At 36.0% G+C, this 22,623-nt stretch overlaps 1 protein-coding gene across 1 annotated transcript in view; it reads left to right on the forward strand.

Moving 5' to 3' along the window:
• The window catches only part of LOC107565048 (trafficking protein particle complex subunit 3-like), a 34,443-nt gene extending 23,723 nt beyond the window's left edge, over positions 1–10,720 (forward strand). The window contains exons 3-6 of the mRNA XM_016250234.1: positions 4,333–4,430; positions 7,479–7,578; positions 10,035–10,217; positions 10,302–10,720. Of these exons, the coding sequence (XP_016105720.1) occupies positions 4,333–4,430; positions 7,479–7,578; positions 10,035–10,217; positions 10,302–10,421 (501 nt within the window). The 3' untranslated portion in view covers positions 10,422–10,720. The remainder of the gene's footprint in view (positions 1–4,332; positions 4,431–7,478; positions 7,579–10,034; positions 10,218–10,301) is intronic.
• The last annotated feature ends 11,903 nt before the right edge of the window (positions 10,721–22,623 follow it).

The raw sequence follows: 22,623 nt of genomic DNA on the forward strand, positions 1-22,623 counted from the left end.
TTTTCCATGACATTCTAATTTATTGAGATGCACCTGTAGTGCGGTTCAAAAGTCTGAAACCATATTTAAAGCCTGATATTTAAGCTCAAGATTCTCTTTGGTTCTTCCCAATTCATGCAGCAGAACATGTTCATTAGGTTTTAATTTGCAGCCCAAGTGCTTCTTTCATGAAAGCAAAAGAGGGCTATTAGAAATAATAACATTCTTCAGTTTTAGTGTTTCACTCGAATTGTTATGCTTATAATAGAAGTTGTAATGAAAAGTTGTATTCATTTACATAGAAGCATTTCACTAGTGAGCTCAGACTCTTGGACTCCACCAAAACATACTGTTTTTTATGAAATTCCCTTTTTCTTATCTAAGAAAATAGGTATTTTATAAGTGTTGGAGCCCTCGACCACAGTCTATAGATAACAGACATTTATTTATTTGATTTTAATCTTATTTAAATGTTAATGCTTTGTTATTCATTTAATAAATAATAATTCACATTATTGTTGTTATTGCAACGAATGTAAAAATAAAAACACATTTCAAAATTAACGTTTTTTTATAGCAGGTGGATCAAAGACGAGACGTCACCATTTTGGTGCCTGCATCAAATTAATTTTACAAAAGTAATTTTGAATACATAAAAAAACGTTAAATGCAAGTAAAGTGTCTACTTTCATATTTCAAATAACTTTGGTGAAAATAAAATGTCAAAAAATGGGGGAAATAGTGTTCCAAATTGTAAAATTGTCATTCAGTGTAATGGTCCGGACTTTGATTTTACCATTACATCTTTAAATAAACATAAAATACCAAGTAAAAAAAATATATATTTGTTTTCTTGGCATTTTCAAATAAGTGTTGGCTGTGATATATTAAATGGACTATACCTTATTTTATTTATTTATTTATTTAAATAACCAGGGGACTTTTGTCCCAAAAAATGCAGTTTATCAGAGATAAACTAAGTGAGATTTAATAAACTAAATAAGATTTGATAATTTCACCTTTTCATGGTGTGGTAACCTAAGTTACAAAAACACGTCATTCAATGAAATGCCAAAAAAACACTTTTATTGTTATTTTATTGTTGTTGTTTTTTATTTTATTTTTTTAAATAAGTAGTTGTGAATAATTGTGATTAACTTCACTGGTCAAGCTTAGTGTTTGAAATAGGTGATTGCCTGCAATATAAGCTGAAGTAGATGTGTCATCATTTAGGGTAATTTTTTTGTCATTTGGTGTAATGCAAATTCTCTGTTACACCACAGTGTCATCCATTAGACTGAATGACAGTGTCAACTGTATAAATAACAATTTTAGCATCTTATTTATATTACAGATACATTTGGAATATTTAACACACAAATGTGTTCAACTTAAATATTACTTATTTAATGCATTTTTGTATTGTTTAGTTTGTGGTATTGATTAATTTTAGATGCCCACAAACAGAGAGAGCTGCTAGCACTGTAAAAAGACAAAAAGCTAATAAAGTAAATGCAGATCCAGTAACTTGGGTGGCACTCTTAATGCCTGTTCACACCAAGAACAATAACTATAAAGATAACTATAATGATAGAGAATAATCGCTTGCCAATATTTCTGAACACAGAGTCCCCCCTCACTACAGTATGTCACAAGTTCAAGAGAGTTCACTGAGGGGATTCTCCACCTCAAATACACATACTGATAATGTAATTTATGTTGGGAAACAGAAAGTATTCATAAATATACCTGCAAGCAGCCATTTTTGCAGAGCAAGTCAGAAACAAAGTGACAAGCTAAGTGTTACACCACAGTGTCATCCATTAGACTGAATGACAGTGTCAACTGTATAAATAACAATTTTAGCATCTTATTTATATTACAGATACATTTGGAATATTTAACACACAAATGTGTTCAACTTAAATATTACTTATTTAATGCATTTTTGTATTGTTTAGTTTGTGGTATTGATTAATTTTAGATGCCCACAAACAGAGAGAGCTGCTAGCACTGTAAAAAGACAAAAAGCTAATAAAGTAAATGCAGATCCAGTAACTTGGGTGGCACTCTTAATGCCTGTTCACACCAAGAACAATAACTATAAAGATAACTATAATGATAGAGAATAATCGCTTGCCAATATTTCTGAACACAGAGTCCCCCCTCACTACAGTATGTCACAAGTTCAAGAGAGTTCACTGAGGGGATTCTCCACCTCAAATACACATACTGATAATGTAATTTATGTTGGGAAACAGAAAGTATTCATAAATATACCTGCAAGCAGCCATTTTTGCAGAGCAAGTCAGAAACAAAGTGACAAGCTAAGCAAGCATGACAGAGAGCATCAGAACAGTAGAATAAAATGCTAAAACGAATTTAATGATACAGACTAAAACTAAAACATTGCATTGCACAATGTTATGGGCACAATGACAATATTATTTCCCTCTTTAGCAAAACGTCATTCAGTAACAAACCGTGGTCATTCAGCGTAACAGAAATAATTACGCTTATCTAAGAAAATAGGTATTTTATAAGTGTTGGAGCCCTCGACCACAGTCTATAGATAACAGACATTTATTTATTTGATTTTAATCTTATTTAAATGTTAATGCTTTGTTATTCATTTAATAAATAATCAGTCACATTATTGTTGTTATTGCAGCGAATGTAAAAATAAAAACACATTTCAAAATTAAAGTTTTTTTATAGCAGGTGGATCAAAGACGAGACGTCACCATTTTGGTGTCCGCATCAAATTAATTTTACAAAAGTAATTTTGAATACATAAAAAAACGTTAAATGCAAGTAAAGTGTCTACTTTCATATTTCACATTACTTTGGTGAAAATAAAATGTCAAAAAATGGGGGAAATAGTGTTCCAAATTGTAAAATTGTCATTCAGTGTAATGGTCCGGACTTTGATTTTACCATTACATCTTTAAATAAACATAATATACCAAGTAAAAAATATATATATTTGTTTTCTTGGCATTTTCAAATAAGTGTTGGCTGTTATATATTAAATGGACTACACCTTATTTTATTTATTTATTTATTTAAATAACCAGGGGACTTTTGTCCCAAAAAATGCAGTTTATCAGAGATAAACTAAGTGAGATTTAATAAACTAAATAAGATTTGATAATTTCACCTTTTCATGGTGTGGTAACCTAAGTTACAAAAACACGTCATTCAATGAAATGCCAAAAAAACACTTTTATTGTTATTTTGTTGTTGTTTTTTATTTTATTTTTTTAAATAAGTAGTTGTGAATAATTGTGATTAACTTCACTGGTCAAGCTTAGTGTTTGAAATAGGTGATTGCCTGCAATATAAGCTGAAGTAGATGTGTCTTCATTTAGGGTAATTTTTTTGTCATTTGGTGTAATGCAAATTCTCTGTTACACCACAGTGTCATCCATTAGACTGAATGACAGTGTCAACTGTATAAATAACAATTTTAGCATCTTATTTATATTACAGATACATTTGGAATATTTAACACACAAATATGTGTTCAACTTAAATATTACTTATTTAATGCATTTTTGTATTGTTTAGTTTGTGGTATTGATTAATTTTAGATGCCCACAAACAGAGAGAGCTGCTAGCACTGTAAAAAGACAAAAAGCTAATAAAGTAAATGCAGATCCAGTAACTTGGGTGGCACTCTTAATGCCTGTTCACACCAAGAACAATAACTATAAAGATAACTATAATGATAGAGAATAATCGCTTGCCAATATTTCTGAACACAGAGTCCCCCCCCACTACAGTATGTCACAAGTTCAAGAGAGTTCACTGAGGGGATTCTCCACCTCAAATACACATACTGATCATGTCATTTATGTTGGGAAACAGAAAGTATTCATAAATATACCTGCAAGCAGCCATTTTTGCAGAGCAAGTCAGAAACAAAGTGACAAGCTAAGCAAGCATGGCAGAGAGCATCAGAACAGTAGAATAAAATGCTTATTACTTTTCAACATCTGCTTCTGCTTTAATTTTCTAAGGAATATTATTAAAACGAATTTAATGATACAGACTAAAACTAAAACATTGCATTGCACAATGTTATGGGCACAATGACAATATTATTTCCCTCTTTAGCAAAACGTGATTCAGTAACAAACCGTGGTCATTCAGCGTAACAGAAATAATTACGTAAAAATGAAACAACATATGTATTCTGACCTGTGCTTATTAAAATACATAAAAGAATATGTGATCATACTAAATGTTATTATATTTTATAGCATTCAGTGTCAGTCTTTCTTAGGTAAACACAGTGGATATTATTAATATGGTGGTGGGTAATTTTGGGCCTGTCTTTTTCTTGAACAGAATTCAGAATTATTCACTCTCACTTATGGAGCTCTGGTTACTCAGCTGTGTAAGGACTATGAAAATGACGAGGAAGTCAACAAACAACTGGATAAAATGTAAGTCTGTCTTTCTCTGTTTCTCACCTATCCATCACCATCTGGTCACATTAAATCAACAGTTTACAAATGGCATGAATATTTTCTCTTTTCTAAGGTTGAAGTTTAAAAATTCTATGAAAGTGTAAGGAATATGTTTAGATTTTCACGTGCTATAACTGCTCTTTCTATTTATTTTATGGTTGTCTAGTCACTTAGTCACTAGTCAACATAGAGAGAGTTGTATTGTCAGTGTTTGTGCTGGGTGTAGGCTGTTATATTAGGTGTGGTGATTGTGCCATCCAGTCTGCTGAAGCTGGGTTGGGTGGTATTGAGAGTATAAAATGTGCCACTCAAGGTCTTTCGAGAGCTGTCTCTCTCCCCTCCCTGCTAAATGAATTGTGCAGCTGCAGGTTACAACCCTGGTTTTTCAGATGCATGATTCTGTTCCCCACTTGGCTGTACTTCTCAAATTCTATTCCACTGTTTGAGTGGATCCAGATTAAATAGATGGATGATAGAGATTTATTTATTTTATTTTATTTTAGCAAGTTTCATCTCATGTTGTACTGCACTGGTGGGTTGCAGGGGAAATCGCTGCAAATAATAAAATGCATGTAGAATAAGTTTCTTATGATTTTGAAAGAAGTCACCAAGTCTGCATTAATTTGATCAAAAATACAGGATAAAACAGTAATATCTTGCATGTTCTGAAATGTTATTACAATTTAAAATAAATGTTCTATATTTTACGATGTAATTTATTCCTTTGATGGCAAAGCTGAATTTTCAGCAGCCATTACTCCATTGTCACATGAGCCCTCAGAAATTATTCTAATATGATGATTTGGTGCTTAAGAAACATTTTATTTTTATTATCAATGATTAAAACGGTTGTGCAGTTTAATATTTTTTTAGAAACTTTTTTTCAGATTCTTTGGTGAATAACTTTTGAACAGTAGTGTACATTAGCCTTGTCGGCTTTTAAAAGGGAAGAGAAATGCCTCCCAAAACAAAATCTCCAGCGCCTGTCACTTAGTGGAAGCTAGACAAAGTTAGGCAGATGTTAATCTGAACAGGTTGAATGACTTGCACTTATCCTCAAAACTTTGAACAAAACTACACAAGGTAAAAAAATAAAAATAAATGTGACCCACACTACAATGTGTGCCGACCACAAGGTGTTTTTAGATGTCCGTTATTTTCTATAGTGTTAATTGCCCTGAAATGTCACATTACATTTACATGCAATTATTGACTTGAAGTTTTTAATATTTTTCTGCTCTAACAGCTGTGCATTTCTCATATTAACCATCCTAATAGAATATATCTATTTTTTATTTGAATAATTTTTGTTTATCGTTTTCTATTAAAAGCACAATATGTAAGTTTTCATCGCTAGAGGGCGCATATTCAAAACAAACAAGAAACAAATGCGTAGTTTGATGATGCCGTGACTGGGTGTGGAATCATGGGAGTTGTCGTCTTCATCCCCACAGCTGATGCAATCCGACGGGACTCGGGCAGAAATCATGTTCATTGATGAGCTAATGTATTAAAGACTTAAGGTCACTGTAATATGAAGCAGGGTGGGGCTAAAAGTCGTGGAAGCGAAACGAGGCCGCTGGAGTGATTGCTAATGAAGGACGAGCGTGATACACGGCTCGATAGCAGCAGAGCTTTTATTATGCCACAGTCAACCACTTCCGCTTCTTCTGGTCGTGCGTATGTGGGGCAAAACAGCACTGTTTTATACTAGATACATTTGAGTGTACTGAAAGTTCTGTTATAATGCTACTCTGTACGTTCGTCAACCTGTCTAATAAAATGCATAACATATTAAAGTGTCTTTGGGGTTTTCAACAAAATAAAACCGGAAAAATTGAGGGGTTATGACGTCATTGGCAGGCGACGCTATGACACTATGGACACGGTCCGTTACACTAGTTAAAATTGCTTATTTCTCTGGATTTAAACATCCTTCAAAACATTTGGGTAAATGTAAGTACACAACTCATCAAAATATGTAACACTGTTCTGTTCTAGTGGTTTTGGGATATTTTAATCTATAAATCTTACATATTGTGCCTTTTCATAGTTTTGCATATTTTGGGGCCTGTGCAATTAATTGTATTAATAAATTTTTATGTTTAAGTGAATATTTGTTGCTGTTATTTGTTGAAAAATGTTGGTACTGTGTTGTGTGGAACCCAACACTTAATTGTAAAATCTAAGCCCTGAATCAAACCAGTTGGGGAAGCTCTGGTTTAAAGATTGTGGGAAAAGCAGTGAGGATGCGTGGAAAGCCCTGAGATACTTGGAGTCCAACGGTTTTGATTTAGAGAATCAGTGGGCAGCGTGTATTCTTTGGCTAAATGTAAGTACACAACTCATCAAAATATGTAACTCTGTTCTAGTGGTTTTGGGATATTTTAATCTATAAATCTTACATATTGTGCCTTTTAATAGTTTTGCATATTTTGGGGCCTGTGCAATTAATTGTATTAATAAATTTTTATGTTTAAGTGAATATTTGTTGCTGTTATTTGTTGAAAAATGTTGGTACTGTGTTGTGTGGAACCCAACACTTAATTGTAAAATCTAAGCCCTGAATCAAACCAGTTGGGGAAGCTCTGGTTTAAAGATTGTGGGAAAAGCAGTGAGGATGCGTGGAAAGCCCTGAGATACTTGGAGTCCAACGGTTTTGATTTAGAGAATCAGTGGGCAGCGTGTATTCTTTGGCTGAGTGGTCTTTTCATTTAAACTTTGCCTTGAACTAATCCAGTAGTCCCACTGATATTGGGTTTGGCAGCATGTCTGAAATACAATCTTCCTATTGCTTCTTTAAAGCGTCTAATATGCAAGATTTGATTTTCTCTCCAACCAATAAGTTTGTATCTCTCTTTTTGAGTCCTTGAAGTTAAAGGGCTTTACTAAGACCTTTAAAATAAAAAGAGATTATAGCTCTTATGATTGCGTTGGCAGGTGAAATGAGGGCGATTGAAAGCGAAGTTGCTCTGACAGTGACACAGTTTCACAGTTTCCCTTCTCTTCTTCCATCCTTTCAAGGGGATACAATATCGGAGTGCGTCTGATTGAGGACTTCTTGGCTCGGTCCAGCGTGGGGAGGTGTCACGATTTCCGAGAAACGGCCGATGTCATTGCAAAGGTAATGTGAGTACTTGGAGCCAATCAGAGCGCATGCTGAGCCCTCCCTTAGACCAAGCGAAAGAGAGAATCAAGAAGCAGGCAAGCATGTTAATGCGCAAGCAAGTGACTGGAATTTGTCACTCGTGTTCCTCTCGGCTTGTTTTCTTTGGTCTGGGAGAGCCACAGTGCTTTTTTATGAAACAATGCACCTCACCCTAAGGTTCACACTGACATGATTGACAGAGCATTCTTCCCCCTGTCCATCACCTGTCCATGCTTGCTTGGTCCCTGTCTGTCTGTTCTCCGTTCTTCTTCTGTCTGTCTTTTTCTCCTCACTTTCCTCCACGTGTGCCACGTTGTTAAATATTAATCCACAGTGCATCGGTTTGATGGGACCCTGATTAGAATCCTAAACCTATGGGTCTTAAAAAAAAATTCACAGGTGTGTGTATTTTATCTATTTTATGGCTTCAAACAGGGCACATCCATTCTGAATTTAGAATCAAAGCTATTTAATTATGGTGTTACTTATTGTGAAGCTGTGTTTGAACTGATATCTAAGGATGTAATCAAGGGATGCACAATATTTAAATTATGTTCAATATAAGCAATAATTAATATTTTAATATTAATTGATGAATAATTGTAATATTCATTCATTGTATTGTTGTCTTAAAGACTAGGAAGGAATTGCTTTAAATGCTCCAAACAGTATCTTTTTTATATAGTGTAACCTCAACCTGCAGTAGCCCACATATTTTCGTAGCTTTCATCACATCTTTCTACCGTTTTTAATTTTTCAGAGTCACACAGCTTGAGAAACATCCACGTTATGCTATCGCAAAGCCAACTGGCAGGCCGTCTGTAAGGTGTTAGAGTGAACCGAGACACTCGTGTTCCTCTCGGCTTGTTTTCTTTGGTCTGGGAGAGCCACAGTGCTTTTTTACGAAACAATGCACCTCACCCTAAGGTTCACACTGACATGATTGACAGAGCGTTCTTCCCCCTGTCCATCACCTGTCCATGCTTGCTTGGTCCCTGTCTGTCTGTTCTCCGTTCTTCTTCTGTCTGTCTTTTTCTCCTTACTTTCCTCCACGTGTGCCACGTTGTTAAATATTAATCCACAGTGCATCGGTTTGATGGGACCCTGATTAGAATCCTAAACCTATGGGTCTTAAAAAAAAATTGTATTAAATCACTTTAATGAGGGTTATAATGTGAAGGATTTTGTTTAGTTGTTTATGGTTGCAAAGCAATGCAGTGACTGGGGGCATTAATATAGAATTCAAATTATGTGCATTCACAGGTGTGTGTATTTTATCTATTTTATGGCTTCAAACAGGGCACATCCATTCTGAATTTAGAATCAAAGCTATTTAATTATGGTGTTACTTATTGTGAAGCTGTGTTTGAACTGATATCTAAGGATGTAATCAAGGGATGCACAATATTTAAATTATGTTCAATATAAGCAATAATTAATATTTTAATATTAATTGATGAATAATTGTAATATTCATTCATTGTATTGTTGTCTTAAAGACTAGGAAGGAATTGCTTTAAATGCTCCAAACAGTATCTTTTTTATATAGTGTAGAAATATTTATAGACATTATAGTTATTATTTAAAATAGCTTTTTATTTTTTTTTACTTTAATTTTAGTCATTTTAATTTTAGTTCAAGTTTTAGTAATTTTGTTATGTGCATTTGCCATTTTATTAGTTTTGGGTTTTACTATTTATGTTTAGCTTTAATTAAATTTTATTTCAAATTGAATTTAAAGTTGCCATTTCTAATCTTCGTTTAGGTTTTTTAAGTTTAAGCTTTTCATGTATTTATATTTTATTTTCATCACAACATCATCATCTACAGTATGAAAAATAAATATTAATTTTGAGATTTGATTGAAAATTGGAGAAATAAGCTACATAAGTAAATATCCAATAGCAACTGACATCAATTAAAAATAAATAAATAAATAAATGTACTATCAGCCTATAACCAAATTGGTGCCATGCATCCCTAAAATATCTTATTCTGCCTCCTTATAGTAATCTTATGTTTTCAGTTTGTGTCCAGGTTTCTAAAATAACAAGAAAACATTGTCAAATCAGTAACTTCCATTTTGATATATTTAATTCTTTGGATTATGTAAAATTGTTAATAGTTAAATGGTATTTAATTTAAAAATTACTTGATATTCCAGCAAAAATCATCAAATTGTCATATACTGTTACTGTGATGTAAAATAATCAAAATGTTGGTCTTCTTATGGCCTGTCCTCAAAACATCTTTTCAAACTCGTACTGTGCAGTTGTGCAAAAAACAAATCATTTCAGTGTCAGAGTCGTGAATACAGTACCTAAAAAGAATGTGACAGATCTGCAAAATCACTTAATGTGGCCCTGACATCATAGATGTAGGCAAGCGAGTTAATATGAAGACTCAAGAGCCTTTTTGTCTAATGTTAACAGGTAGCCTTCAAGATGTACTTGGGTATCACCCCCAGCGTGACCAACTGGAGTCCTGCTGGAGATGAGTTCTCTCTTATCCTCGAAAGCAACCCCCTGGTGGACTTTGTAGAGCTCCCTGACAACCACAGTAATCTAGTTTACTCCAGCCTGCTCTGTGGAGTGCTGAGAGGAGCTCTTGAAATGGTGAGCATGTTTGTGTGAGATTAATTGTTGATCTGTTAACCCTCAATAACTATTCACACTAAGGTTATTTTTCTACTGCTGCAGGTTCAAATGGCAGTGGATGTGCGATTCGCTCAGGACACACTAAGAGGTGACAATGTGACAGAAATTCGCATGAAGTTCATCAAAAGGATCGAGGAGAACCTGCCAGCTGGAGACGAATGAGGCTGAGAGACACTAACCTTTAATTTAAGAGACTTTTTTATGCTGGATTGGGAACCAAAAACTTCTGTTTTGGTCAAGAAGACCAACTAGTCCCCAAACATTCTAAGTATTGCAATGAGAGTTCATCGTCGAGAAGATTTTTTTATTTCGGGCAAATATTTTCTCAAGTCTCTTTTTGTATGACAGTTTGTCTGTAGTGTATTTTTTGTTATTCTTTTTGCCTTAACTCATACATACGGCAAAGAAGGTTTAATTTATTTAGTCAAGTATCATAATGAGATTAAATAAGTCATCAACTACCAACAACCATTGCCAATCCCCTTATTTATCATTCTTCTAGTCAATAGGCCTTTGACACAAACTATTTACTCAAAGTTGCAATAAAGTGCTTATTTGAGCAGACCATATCACACTGCTGTTTTAATGTCTATAATGCTTGTATCGAAAACAACTTTAGATGGCTAATCTAAAACCAACATTTGAAGAAAGGGACCCATGTTCGCCAAGAACAGAACCGTAGTTTTGTGAGATGCATATGTTTTGTAGAGGGCCATTGGTGTTAAGGGGAGTCTGGGAGGGGTCTAGGTATGTAGATAATGGGACCTGTGTGCGCCGAGCCTGTGGCAGGTCCCTCCACACGTATGTAATGAAGTGTCACAGCAGCCCCCATCTCCGTCTTCTTGTCGTGTATTGGCCCTTGCATCGTGGGACTGTTATTCCTACAGCGTGGCAACGCGATGTGGTTAGAGTCAAACAACAATAACAAGGGCCTAATTCGTCTCAGATGTTTACTCAAGCAACGTGGAAGCAATCAGGGCCTGAAGGTTCACTGGTACGTGTGCAGGACAGGGCTGTTTTGGGAGCCAATGCATTTTAATGGTGTAGCCGAGGGGTTCACGGTCGTGCTGACCGGTGGAAAGGGGATGGCCATTCGCTGAAAGCCATTAATTTCTCCGGTGCAGCTCAATGTCCGTTCCTGACACCTGTTAATCGCCTTACGTCATGATCTGGGCTTTTTCCAGAATTCCACACCTCATCAATCACAAATGGAAAGAAGTTTACTGCTTCTACTACTACTTCCCAGCACCTAGTGTAAGGATTCGGTTTTATAAATTTTAGATGCAGTTTCCTTGTGATTTGATTCACATTGATGCGATGAATAATGTATTCATTGTTTAAGAGTATTGTTTTATTACATCAGGCCACTAGAGGTAGCTGTGAGCATTGTGGTCTGTGACCTTTTCTCCTCTTTCCATTCTCATGGATTTTTCTGTGTTTCTCTTTAATTTGGTATTTGATTGCTCACGGGGTCCACCAACTGCTTGTATTTGAATCTCTGGGGCTGGGAAATTATTTCATGAATATATTCTTTATCCACTCCCTCTTGATTCAGGGACATTTACAAGAAAAACACATGCAGTGGAAAACACATGCAGAGCCCTATCAGGTCGAATCCCTTGTCCCCTCTCGCTAGATTATGCATACAATGTATGTTTTCTGTATAATGTGTATATTGGAAAGCGAGGGAAGAGGAAATGGTTTCGCACAGACATTTGATGTAAATCAGTTGGCAGAATTAGACACCTGTATCATGGGGATATACAGCTGGGATTGTGTACTGTGTGAAAACATGTCTCACTCTTCCATATGTTTTCAGGAATTTCTCTCGCTCCTTCTTTCTCCCCTCTTAACAATGCAGGATGTCTCCTTGGCCAAGCATCCGAAACAAAGTTATATGTCAGCATTCATTAACCATCTCGGTCATCTTTAACCAATATGAATCTCGGCATAAGAAGGATGGACTCCAGACTACGAGATGACCTCCTCGTCATCTTTCTTATATGTTTATCCTCATCTGAATGAGCTGCTCATGTGTGGACGCCATACCAGGCCAATACTGAAATTCTTCATGGAGAAGGCACTAAAGAATTCCAAGAAGCTAATTTCCACCATAAGGAATTAATTTTTACAAGCTATTTTTGTTCCTTTAACTTCCCCATGTCTAAAGGCAGGTCAACGGCAAGAAATTAAAGAAAGGGCACCTTAACTTTCATCCAGTCAAATGCAGTTTATTTAAGGTCTGCCTCCGGTCCACCTCATTGCCCTCCCATATTTTTAAAGTTGCAATTAAACAGAATTAGCGACATATCTGTTCTGTCCATATTGTGACGAATACCTGAGGGTAACAGATTATTGAAAAAGTAGGGTGGGGACTTGGTTCTATGCATCGGTTGTTGATTGGATTTTGAGATGTGGACATTGCAATCAAAAATTAATGTGAACAACACTGGTTTAAGCAGACTAAATAATTAGAGAAGTACTGCATACATCACCAGAGAGGAGTCATTTTCACCAAAAGTTCAGCGTTATGACATTTTAATTAAACATTACAAGGTCAAAACAGGAAAAAATAAGCATACATGCATGAATTATTCACTGTAATATCTATAATATGCATTTAGAAAATAGATTCCGACTTTAACTAGAGTAGCTCACTCAAAAACAAAAATGTATGTATTTTTTTATTCACCTTTGAGTGTTTTGAAACCTGAAATCTTTTGATCATAAAATACAAAATAAGATATCTACCAGAATGTTAAAGCTACTCTTTTACAGACAGTGAAAGTGAATGGTGATCAAGGCTGATATTTTTGTAAATATCATATTATATATCAAATTTCATATTGTGGTTAGGAGTCTTATAATGAAATATAGTGCATTATGTAGTCTACTTTTATGATGCATTAATGCTTTTTTGGGGGGATCTTGACAGTATTTGTTCCCCACCCACATTTATTATGAGAAAGAGCAGAGTGAACATTTTTCAAAACATCTCTTTTTGTGTTCCACAGAAGAAAGCCATACCGTTTTGGAACGGCATGAGTGTGAGTGACAGACTTTTTATTTTGGGGTGAACTGTCCCTTTAAGAATTTTATTTGGACAGTTCTAGCATACAAGTAGCAAAAGTTACGTATGCTGGAAACGAGACGGTGCACTCCAATCTTGTTTAAACCCTTTAAATGCAACCATGTGCCCTATATCAAAAACAAATGCTGAATGGCACGCTGAAACAATAAAATCCTGCTGATGGCCTGCTGCTGGCTCACCATTATTGAATCCCCCTCATCCAGTCTTCCGTCTTTTTTTCTTCTCACTTTCTTTCTGTGATTCTTCCACTGTATCCCCCATTTTCAAGCCTTACCAGGATGAAAGGACTGGCAGCGAGATGATGGAGGTCAAAGGAGGGAAACGGAATAGGGCAAGACCGAGTGCGTTTCAAAAACACACCTTGTGGGAATATCAACATGCCCTGTAGCGCAAAGATCCGACCCAGTGCTGAAGAGCCATCACAGCCATGTGGCATGGTGTCAAAGTCTCCCACAGCTGTTCTGGAGCACAAAGGAGATGACACACGAATGGATGATCTTCCCTGCCTCGCAGGAACAGCAGCATGCGCACTGTTTCCAGTAAAGGTCACGAGACAGTAAATCAAAGGATCCGAGATGGAAATGCAACAAACCCTCTTGTCTGAGGTCTTTCTTAGATGTCAAGAAAATATGTAATTAGATCCTTGAGGAACGCAACACGTCAAAGACATTTCCTATTAGTTCTCAAACATTTGTTTGTTTCTTATTTATTTAATTTGTAAAATCTTCCGTTGAACAAAGATTTTTCACTTTTTTTAGACACCACTATTTAGAGGATTATCTTGGATAGGTCACCGTATTTATAACATGTAAAATGTGCTACTTCCACTTTCCCATGACTACTGCTCTATACTGATCTGAATCAAACACATCTGGGACAAATAGAGAGCATAACTCCTCTGCCTCACTCAGCAACCTCCGGACCTGTTGCCAATGTCTTAAATGGTACTTGAAAGGTCCTCTTTTTCCATTGTATCCCCAGACTAATAGATCAAATCACAGTGATTTTCAGTTTTTTGAGGGGATTGATGGGAATTATTAAGGTAATAAATTGAATTGCTAAATTTCAGTAATATGCCATTGTTTACTTAAGGTCATATGTTATATGTACTTGTAGGCCAAAAAAAATGTAACACTTAACGCCACACTTAAAAATGATTGAATGTTATATAACAATATATCAAACCAAGTTGCATTTATGCAAACAATTATAAGTGGATCTTTCCTCATGAGAGAAACAAAATTCAATGTCCAGGCACCAACGCACATCAGCCCAAACAAGCATTTATTTAAAAAAAAAACATACCACAAACATAGTTTTCAAGGAAAGTATTTTAAGGTTTGCAATGATGAAACAACTGTATACTGTTCAAAATGCAGATATATTTGGAAACATTCTAGTTGTCGAACGTTAGTGGACCATGTTTATAGATAATGTGAAGAACTACACCTGCAGTTACTCTGCTAGGACGTCTGTGTGCACATCTTTATCTGTGACTTAAGTGTCCAAAAACATCTGGGGCCACTGTTTGTTTATACAACTAAAGAAAGTCAGAATTCTTGATTCTGAATACTTGTGAAACTTTCTTAAAGACTTGCATGGCTATTAAGTGGCATGTTCAGTTTTAAGTGTTTCTAGACTAAAGGCGAGGAAGTAGTTCTATACACATTTTAGGAATAAAATCTAAAAAATGTCTTAAAAGAAACAAAACCATTTGGTAACTGGTACAATGGTGTATGCTTTGTGTAGTTATACTTGTTTTTACCGTTGAGTGACAGGATACACTTACCTCACTCAGGTCCGCACAAAGCTGCATTAATGTATGAAAATGCATGCTGTTCATTTGTATGTTGACATTGCAGACTGGACAGTTCTATAAAATCAAACCAAGCAAGTTCTAAACGAATTACTACTTACTGAGTTTTCCAATGAATGACATTTCTTGAATACATAATTGTCCTCCCGACATGTTTTTCTCAAAGTCTCTGTTTTAATTAATATGGCTTCTGTTGGAAAACCAAACAAAGCATGACACAGCTCTCCATCACCTGAACATGGCCCACTGGTGATGTCATTACCAGTCTGCTTGACATGAATACTCCCCCATGTCAAAGCTGCCATTCCAATCAAGCAGTCAAGTATGTTTTGAGTTCTTTATTGTGTAATAAACCAGGTCCAGGACCAGACCCACCCTTTCAACCCATTCTGAAAGTGAATGAGGTTATATACCTCTTAACAGCCCAGGCTTTCAATGCAATAAATGCACATACACTCAGCAGTGGAGGTCTGGGTGGAGGTCTAGGCATATTTCAGTATGTTCTCTTGAAGAATCACAATAAAGCTTTTTCATTTATTTATTTCCCTTCTGAGCAGACGGAGCCATTTCTGCATTTTACACATTTTTATACATGTAGAAACCGTTTACAAACCACCCGACAGAGTCAAAATTGCTCAAATTTCGAAATTGCAGGAAGTTCCATTTAGCTCCCTGTTTTCCCTCTCTCGCTCGACTCTAATTTGCTTGTGATTTTGTGTGTCCCGAGTCGATCTGAAAAGGAGAATGTTCTGGAACAGAGGATGGCCTGTGGAGACCAGAGTGGTTTCTGAGGAGATGGAATGCTCAAGCAGACCCACATGAATGAGTCACTATGGAAACAGTCGAAAAGTCCCAGAGTAGCTTGTGTACACATTGCGCCATGTGTGCCCAGCGAACTGAGAAGAGAAGTACAATTCTTACGAGAGACTGTGTTTTCAATGGGCACGCTCTTTAGTTTACACAAATATAGGCACCCTTTGGATGTTTCCCTTGGAAGGGGAGAGTTCTTGAGTGCATAGAAATGATGCCATATAATGAGATGTTTGGATTCATAGTGGTTTGACCTTTGTTTCTTTCTTTTTGCTGTAAAAAAACACAGCCTATAGATGTGTTTATTGAAATACATTTTTGCCCCATTAAGTTTAATAGTTCTTAACATGAGTGGATAAACTCTTTGTGTAAGCGGCACTAATTCTTTTGGCATGTATGGCGATAAACTACCTCTCTCAGAAGGATGTCATGGAATGCTGCATTGACTGAAAGATCTCTTTCTTTTTGTGGCCCATACCGAAAGCCCTCCAGGAGCGAATTCTTCTAGGGCCACCAAGAAACATTGATTAGCGTCTGATTATATAAACCGACCATGAACAAAGCAATTCCTCAGCTGTTCTCAAAAGACGAGTTCTCAAGAGTTCTGATACATCGAGTATTACTGTTGTTTAATAGAACCATATTAGTGTTCTATTGCTGCATAATTGCAAGGAGACATATTTGTGTGGGCGATGACAGTGCAGAGAACAGACACGCTGACCTTCGGTACAGAGTGCCGGCAATGGTCCAAGAATACGACAAGAAGCAGGCGTCAATGGTACATATTCTGCAGAATCTTTGCGAGTTAAATCTGAAAGCCGGGTGTTATGTCTGGGGCAGATTTGAATCTTATGACTCTTGAGCCAATCCTATTTCTAATTGAAAAAAGGTACCTGCGCTATGAAGTTCCACAGGGTTCCTTTCACCACCTTCCTGAGATGTAACACACACTGTTGCGCACACATACGCATAAACTCACGAAGACATCAGTACGACCACATAAATGGCTTAGAAATGGTTTTTTCTGCATGTCTCTGAAGAGCCTAGCCATTAAATTTATTTTTCCTATTAAATTCATATTCAACTACAGTGCTCATATTGTGAGCAGAAACCAACATGTAGAGACGGCAACTCACAACCACAACCCTTAAGTAACCTTATAAACACATGAATGTCAATTAGGTGATGTAACGCAGCGGATTTCAAGCTGTGGATCTTGAGTAGAAACAAGTGGGACATAAGTGTGAGAATGATGCCTTACTGGAAATGTGAAGTTCTAAATGCCAATTAACAAGTTTGTTGATGACACATCATAGATCCCAGCAGTGTTTTCAGAAGCCCAAGTGGCCTAATGGTTAGAGAGTCGGACTCGTAACCCAAGATTGCGGGTTTGAGTCTCGTACCGGTAGGGATTGTAGGTGGGGGGAGTGAATGTACAGCGCTCTCTTCCACCTTCAATACCATGACTGAGGTGCCCTTGAGCAAGGCACCAAACCCCCAACTGCTCCCTGGGTGCTGCAGCAAAAAATGGCTGCCCACTGCTCTGGGTGTGTGTTCACTGCTGTGTATTTGCACTTTGGATGGGATAAATGCAGAGCACTAATTCTGAGTATGGGTCACCATACTTGGCCACATGTCACGTCACTTACCATATGCAATATCTAATTAATTTAACTTACACTGGAAAGTTTATCTCAAAATCTTGCGATTTCGGAGCACATTAATTCCTAAACATGATAAATGGTAGGCTCATTCAGGCCCAAACATACAGTGGGACGTGTAGTCTGATTCATTAGCAAATTATTCATATGAACTGATTCCTTAAACAGATCATTTGAAAAGAGCCAGGCTGAATCAGTCTGATTAATCCTTCACTGAATGAATTTACCAAATCTGTCAAAGGTACTGCATCAACATGACTCATTTACTGAACAGCAAGTTACACGTTAATGCATCATTACTTCAATAGAGCCAGTAGGCTGCTCTTACCTTCTGTGCCCTCAAGAAAGAAAAAATATATCCTCTCGATGTCACTATACCTCACAATCTTGTCCAATATCTAATTAATTTAACTTACACTGGAAAGTTTATCTCATTTATCTGATTTCGGAGCACATTAATTCCTAAACATGATAAATGGTAGGCTCATTCAGGCCCAAACATACAGTGGGACGTGTAGTCTGATTCATTAGCAAATTATTCATATGAACTGATTCCTTAAACAGATCATTTGAAAAGAGCCAGGCTGAATCAGTCTGATTAATCCTTCACTGAATGAATTTACCAAATCTGTCAAAGGTACTGCATCAACATGACTCATTTACTGAACAGCAAGTTACACGTTAATGCATCATTACTTCAATAGAGCCAGTAGGCTGCTCTTACCTTCTGTGCCCTCAAGAAAGAAAAAATATATCCTCTCGATGTCACTATACCTCACAATCTTGTCTTTGTTTAATGGTTATTATTTTTATAGTTTACAATAGAGCATGCCGGTTTCTTTATTCGGACAAAAACTGCACCTGAATGCAGAATAAAATTTGGAATTATGAGTCTTTCCAATTCAAAAATCAAAACTTCCATCTTGTGGGTGGAACTCGGCACGTGTTAGGCCTGGCATAGTGATTACTTCAGGCCCTTTCACATTGGTGGTTGAACCCCAAGTGTGCAAGTCTGAAACTTCTTATTTTGACCCATAGTGATAATGAAGTGTTGACAGCTTGCATTGTTTTTATAACACTTTATACCTAATACCGTGATTCTGGAAATGTTTTCTTGGGCTTCATTAGTCTTCCCACACCTTAGACAGAAACAGTTATACAAACTGCAGTTCAGCAGGTCATGTGTTAACAGCAAAGTGTGCTGGTTCTGTGTTTACGAACACTTGTACAGTTATACTTGCTCCCTAATCACATTAATGCTTACTGCCTGATAGCTTTCAGACAAAATGAATGTTCAAATTAAGTTTTTCATAATACTACCAGATATTTGGTTCCAGATTTTTGACACATTCCTTTGTATGCAATGTTTCTCATACAAATGAACAACATTTTTCTAATGCTACAGACAAATAGCCAGGGCATAAAATCCATTTAAGATGTTAACACAGATTTACTGCAATTTAACTCGTAAGTCTCAGCTGTGATTTGTATCAGGGTAAATTTAACCCAACAGCAATTTTGAATGACGAGTTAAACAAAAATAGCTGATTTGTTTTGTTTTGGCCACATGTAAAACTACAAAAAAAAAAGCATAAGTTGAATGACGGAAAGAGACTTAAATATCTATCAACCAAGAAGCTAATTAGAACAAGCTCAATCTGTAATTAATACTGTATGTGACACAATTTCATCTCTTTCTTCTTTATACTTCTTTATAGAAAAAATAAACACTTGTCGTGATTTATTACATAAATAAACCCTTTATATCCTTTTTAGGGCTCCCATCACATACTGCATGAATCATATGCTCTTTGTGATTGCTCAGCCTAACATTTCAGTTATTAGTCACCAGAGGCTCCATAACTCAAAGCAAGAGTAAATTTATGTGCTCCCCAGCTTCGCGTTCTCTCTGAATCGTATTCAGGTGATCAACTATCTATCTGCCAATTGTACCTTTTGCAGCGATAAACCAAAGTTCATGTTGTTCTGTCCTAATTCTAACAGAAGCACATTTCAATGTCCAGAAATTTGTTCCAAGCCATGTCTTTTTGATGAGTCTTTTTTATTTTATTTTTAACCTCCTTGTTGCTTTAGTTATTAGTCACTAATCAGTAAAATCTGACTTATTGAAATACAGCGTTTTCTGTACTAGAAAGTTATGTGAAATTTTATCATTCAAAAAAGAACTGTACGATCATTGGATTTAAAAGACATTTTTAATTCCTTCTGGTCATGTTCATCTGTCAACATACTCAAGTTGCAGTCAGTGTGTGTATGTATTTTCTCTCTGTTAAGCTGTTTAGGCCTTGAGTTTGACCATGAACAGAACACATGTAGCCTCCTCTGGTAATCATTTAGCTAAGTAATGCATGCCAAATTCTTTTTTACACCAAGAAAGAGCCAGACAAAGATCCATCACCCAGAAAGAACCATCCAGGGTTCATCTCAGGTGTAATATTCCCTGTTGATGTGTAAATGTTAGTGATTTATGGTAAAGGTGGTTATCTTAGCAGCTGGCAAACATTGATTTGATAGTACCACCTGGGAGCTGTTCCTGAAGACAAGCTCCAACCTGGATGAACAGGTTCCCACCATCACTAATAACATAAAGTTCTGTGTAGACTCAATAATATCCACAAAACAGATTGCCATTTTCCCAAAAACAAACCCAAAGCAGCCCAGAAAAGTAAAGAGTGTTTAAACAGGATCTGTAGTGGAAACAAAACTGTTCAACAAAAAGGTGAAATGAGCCATCCAACAAGCAAAGAACAAACAGTACAAAAATAAGGTTGTGCAGAGGTTCATTCAGGGTGCATGAGCAAAAACGTCATGTTGGCTGCTGCTAACATGAAGTCTGAGAGGAGATGTGAATGTTAAGGAAATCAAGAGGTTCTATACTTGCTTTGAGAAAACTGACCAGACAAACTGCCTCACTTCATCCACCATACTTACTCTACAAAAACAAGATGTGCTACACCTGCTTAAAATATTTTGTATATATGGAAATATGTTGAAATGTGTAATGCATATATATATTGACAGTCTCTACAATGTATCTTCATGTGAATATCTTTAAAACGTATCAAGTGTCCAGGCATCAAAGGTAAACATGGACAACAGGACATTTTGGGGACATCAAATCAATCAATCAATAAATCAGTCAGTCAGTCATTTACATCAATGGAAATGACAAATAAAGGCTGTAAAAATACTAATGTTGCCCACTAAAAGATAAGAAATATTTTTTAGGTCTCATGGTTTAGGATTAATTTAAATGGTTCAGCTGCTTCGCATTAAAAAGAAAAATACATAGAAATTCATTACTGTAATTTATATAAATGGATTACAACTATAATTAGGCTAGCTTAATATTTATATATCCAAATATTTCTGTCAGATTGCCTGACATGACTTGGAATATTTATGTCCAATATTACTGGCCTCTAATACTTTCATAAAGGGACACTTAAAGTCTTGCATTATATTAGACGCATACAAACATAAGAGAATCTTCACTGATGACATCCTATCACTAACACAGGCTATTCTATCCACAAGGCTGTCTTGTCCTCCCAATTTGAGCACCCTTCCCAGCTGCCACATAAGATGACACCGTCTTCTTCTCACTGCTCTGAGTGTGATCTCTGCACTGTTCCATTAGAGAAGATCACATATTCATTGAAGGGGAGGGGTGAATTATTTGATCAAATCTGGAAACCATTTTTGAATTATATAAAAACAGTACCACATGATTTGATTTGATAAAGCTGATTTCCTAATTGTTTTATATTGTATCTCTCTTCTTGTTTTATTTATTTATTTGGGTATGTGTTTTATTTTATGTTCTGTCTGATGTTTGTTTTTACTGTTATATTTGAAAAAAAGCTAAATAAAATTTCAACAATATTTTCTTGGGAAACAAACTCATTCAGTGTCCAAAAAGCATTATCTATATTTTCCATTTTCTTATAGTGAGTATATACAGTGTATATTGAGTACATTGTCTGCTGGTTCAAATCTTTCACAACCAAGAAAAAAATGTCAAATAAATCTTCTCTAGATATGTGTGTGTGTGTGTGTGTGTGTGTGTGTGTGTGTGTGTGTGTGTAAATAAATAGATTTGAAAAAAATGATAATGGTGCTTCACACACCTATTATTTACGTTAACCTATGTGCTGTGCAGATTCGTTTTTGCATCAAGGGAGTTTGTTTTAGCTTCAAATGAGTCTCTTGTACACATTAGGGAGAAATATGTCAGTTTATTCATTCATGGAAGAGTTCATGAGAGAAACTGTTGTAAAGAATTTTGCTGATATTCTATCCCCTCTATCACTGAGACAGGATAAAGGAAGCCCATTTAATTTTTGAAACAGACCAACCTGCACAATTTTCCCGTTAGAAATACAGTCTGGGATTGGATGCCCCTGAGAGCTTTTTCTGGCATTATCCCCAGATCACCTTTCAGACAGTATGAATTCATTTCCTGAATTGTCTGGAAAGCTTTCATTCACTTATATAGGTTTTAACCTAAAGGTTTGGCTATAAAGAACCTCATTTAAAAAGTATAAAACATTAAGAAATCCATTATGACCATAATAGCATCCCAAAGGCAGGTGTTTAATTACTATGCCTTTGGCTTTTATATTTACAAATGTTGCAAAATGAACAATGAATAGGTGCAGAATGTGTGAATGTAAAGAGAATACAAGTAATATTCTAAACGGTGACTTTAACTTCTACCAAAGTCATTTTCTGGTAAGATATCTATACTTTTACTTAAGTGTGGCTTTCAAGTAGGCTACTTTATCCACCACTGGATAAAGTATGCAATGTCCGATCTGCCCCAAACTTCACATGTTTGATAAAAGTCCTCTCCTGAAGACATCTACATGGCAATATTCAGTAATAGCAAAGACTATAGAATTTCCAAGACGTGTCACTCATATAGTTTTGAATGGGGAAAAATGCAACGCTCAATATGGCCGC

This window comes from Sinocyclocheilus grahami, unplaced genomic scaffold, assembly GCF_001515645.1.
Source record: "Sinocyclocheilus grahami isolate Dianchi unplaced genomic scaffold, SAMN03320097.WGS_v1.1 scaffold976.1, whole genome shotgun sequence".
NCBI lineage: Eukaryota > Metazoa > Chordata > Actinopteri > Cypriniformes > Cyprinidae > Sinocyclocheilus > Sinocyclocheilus grahami.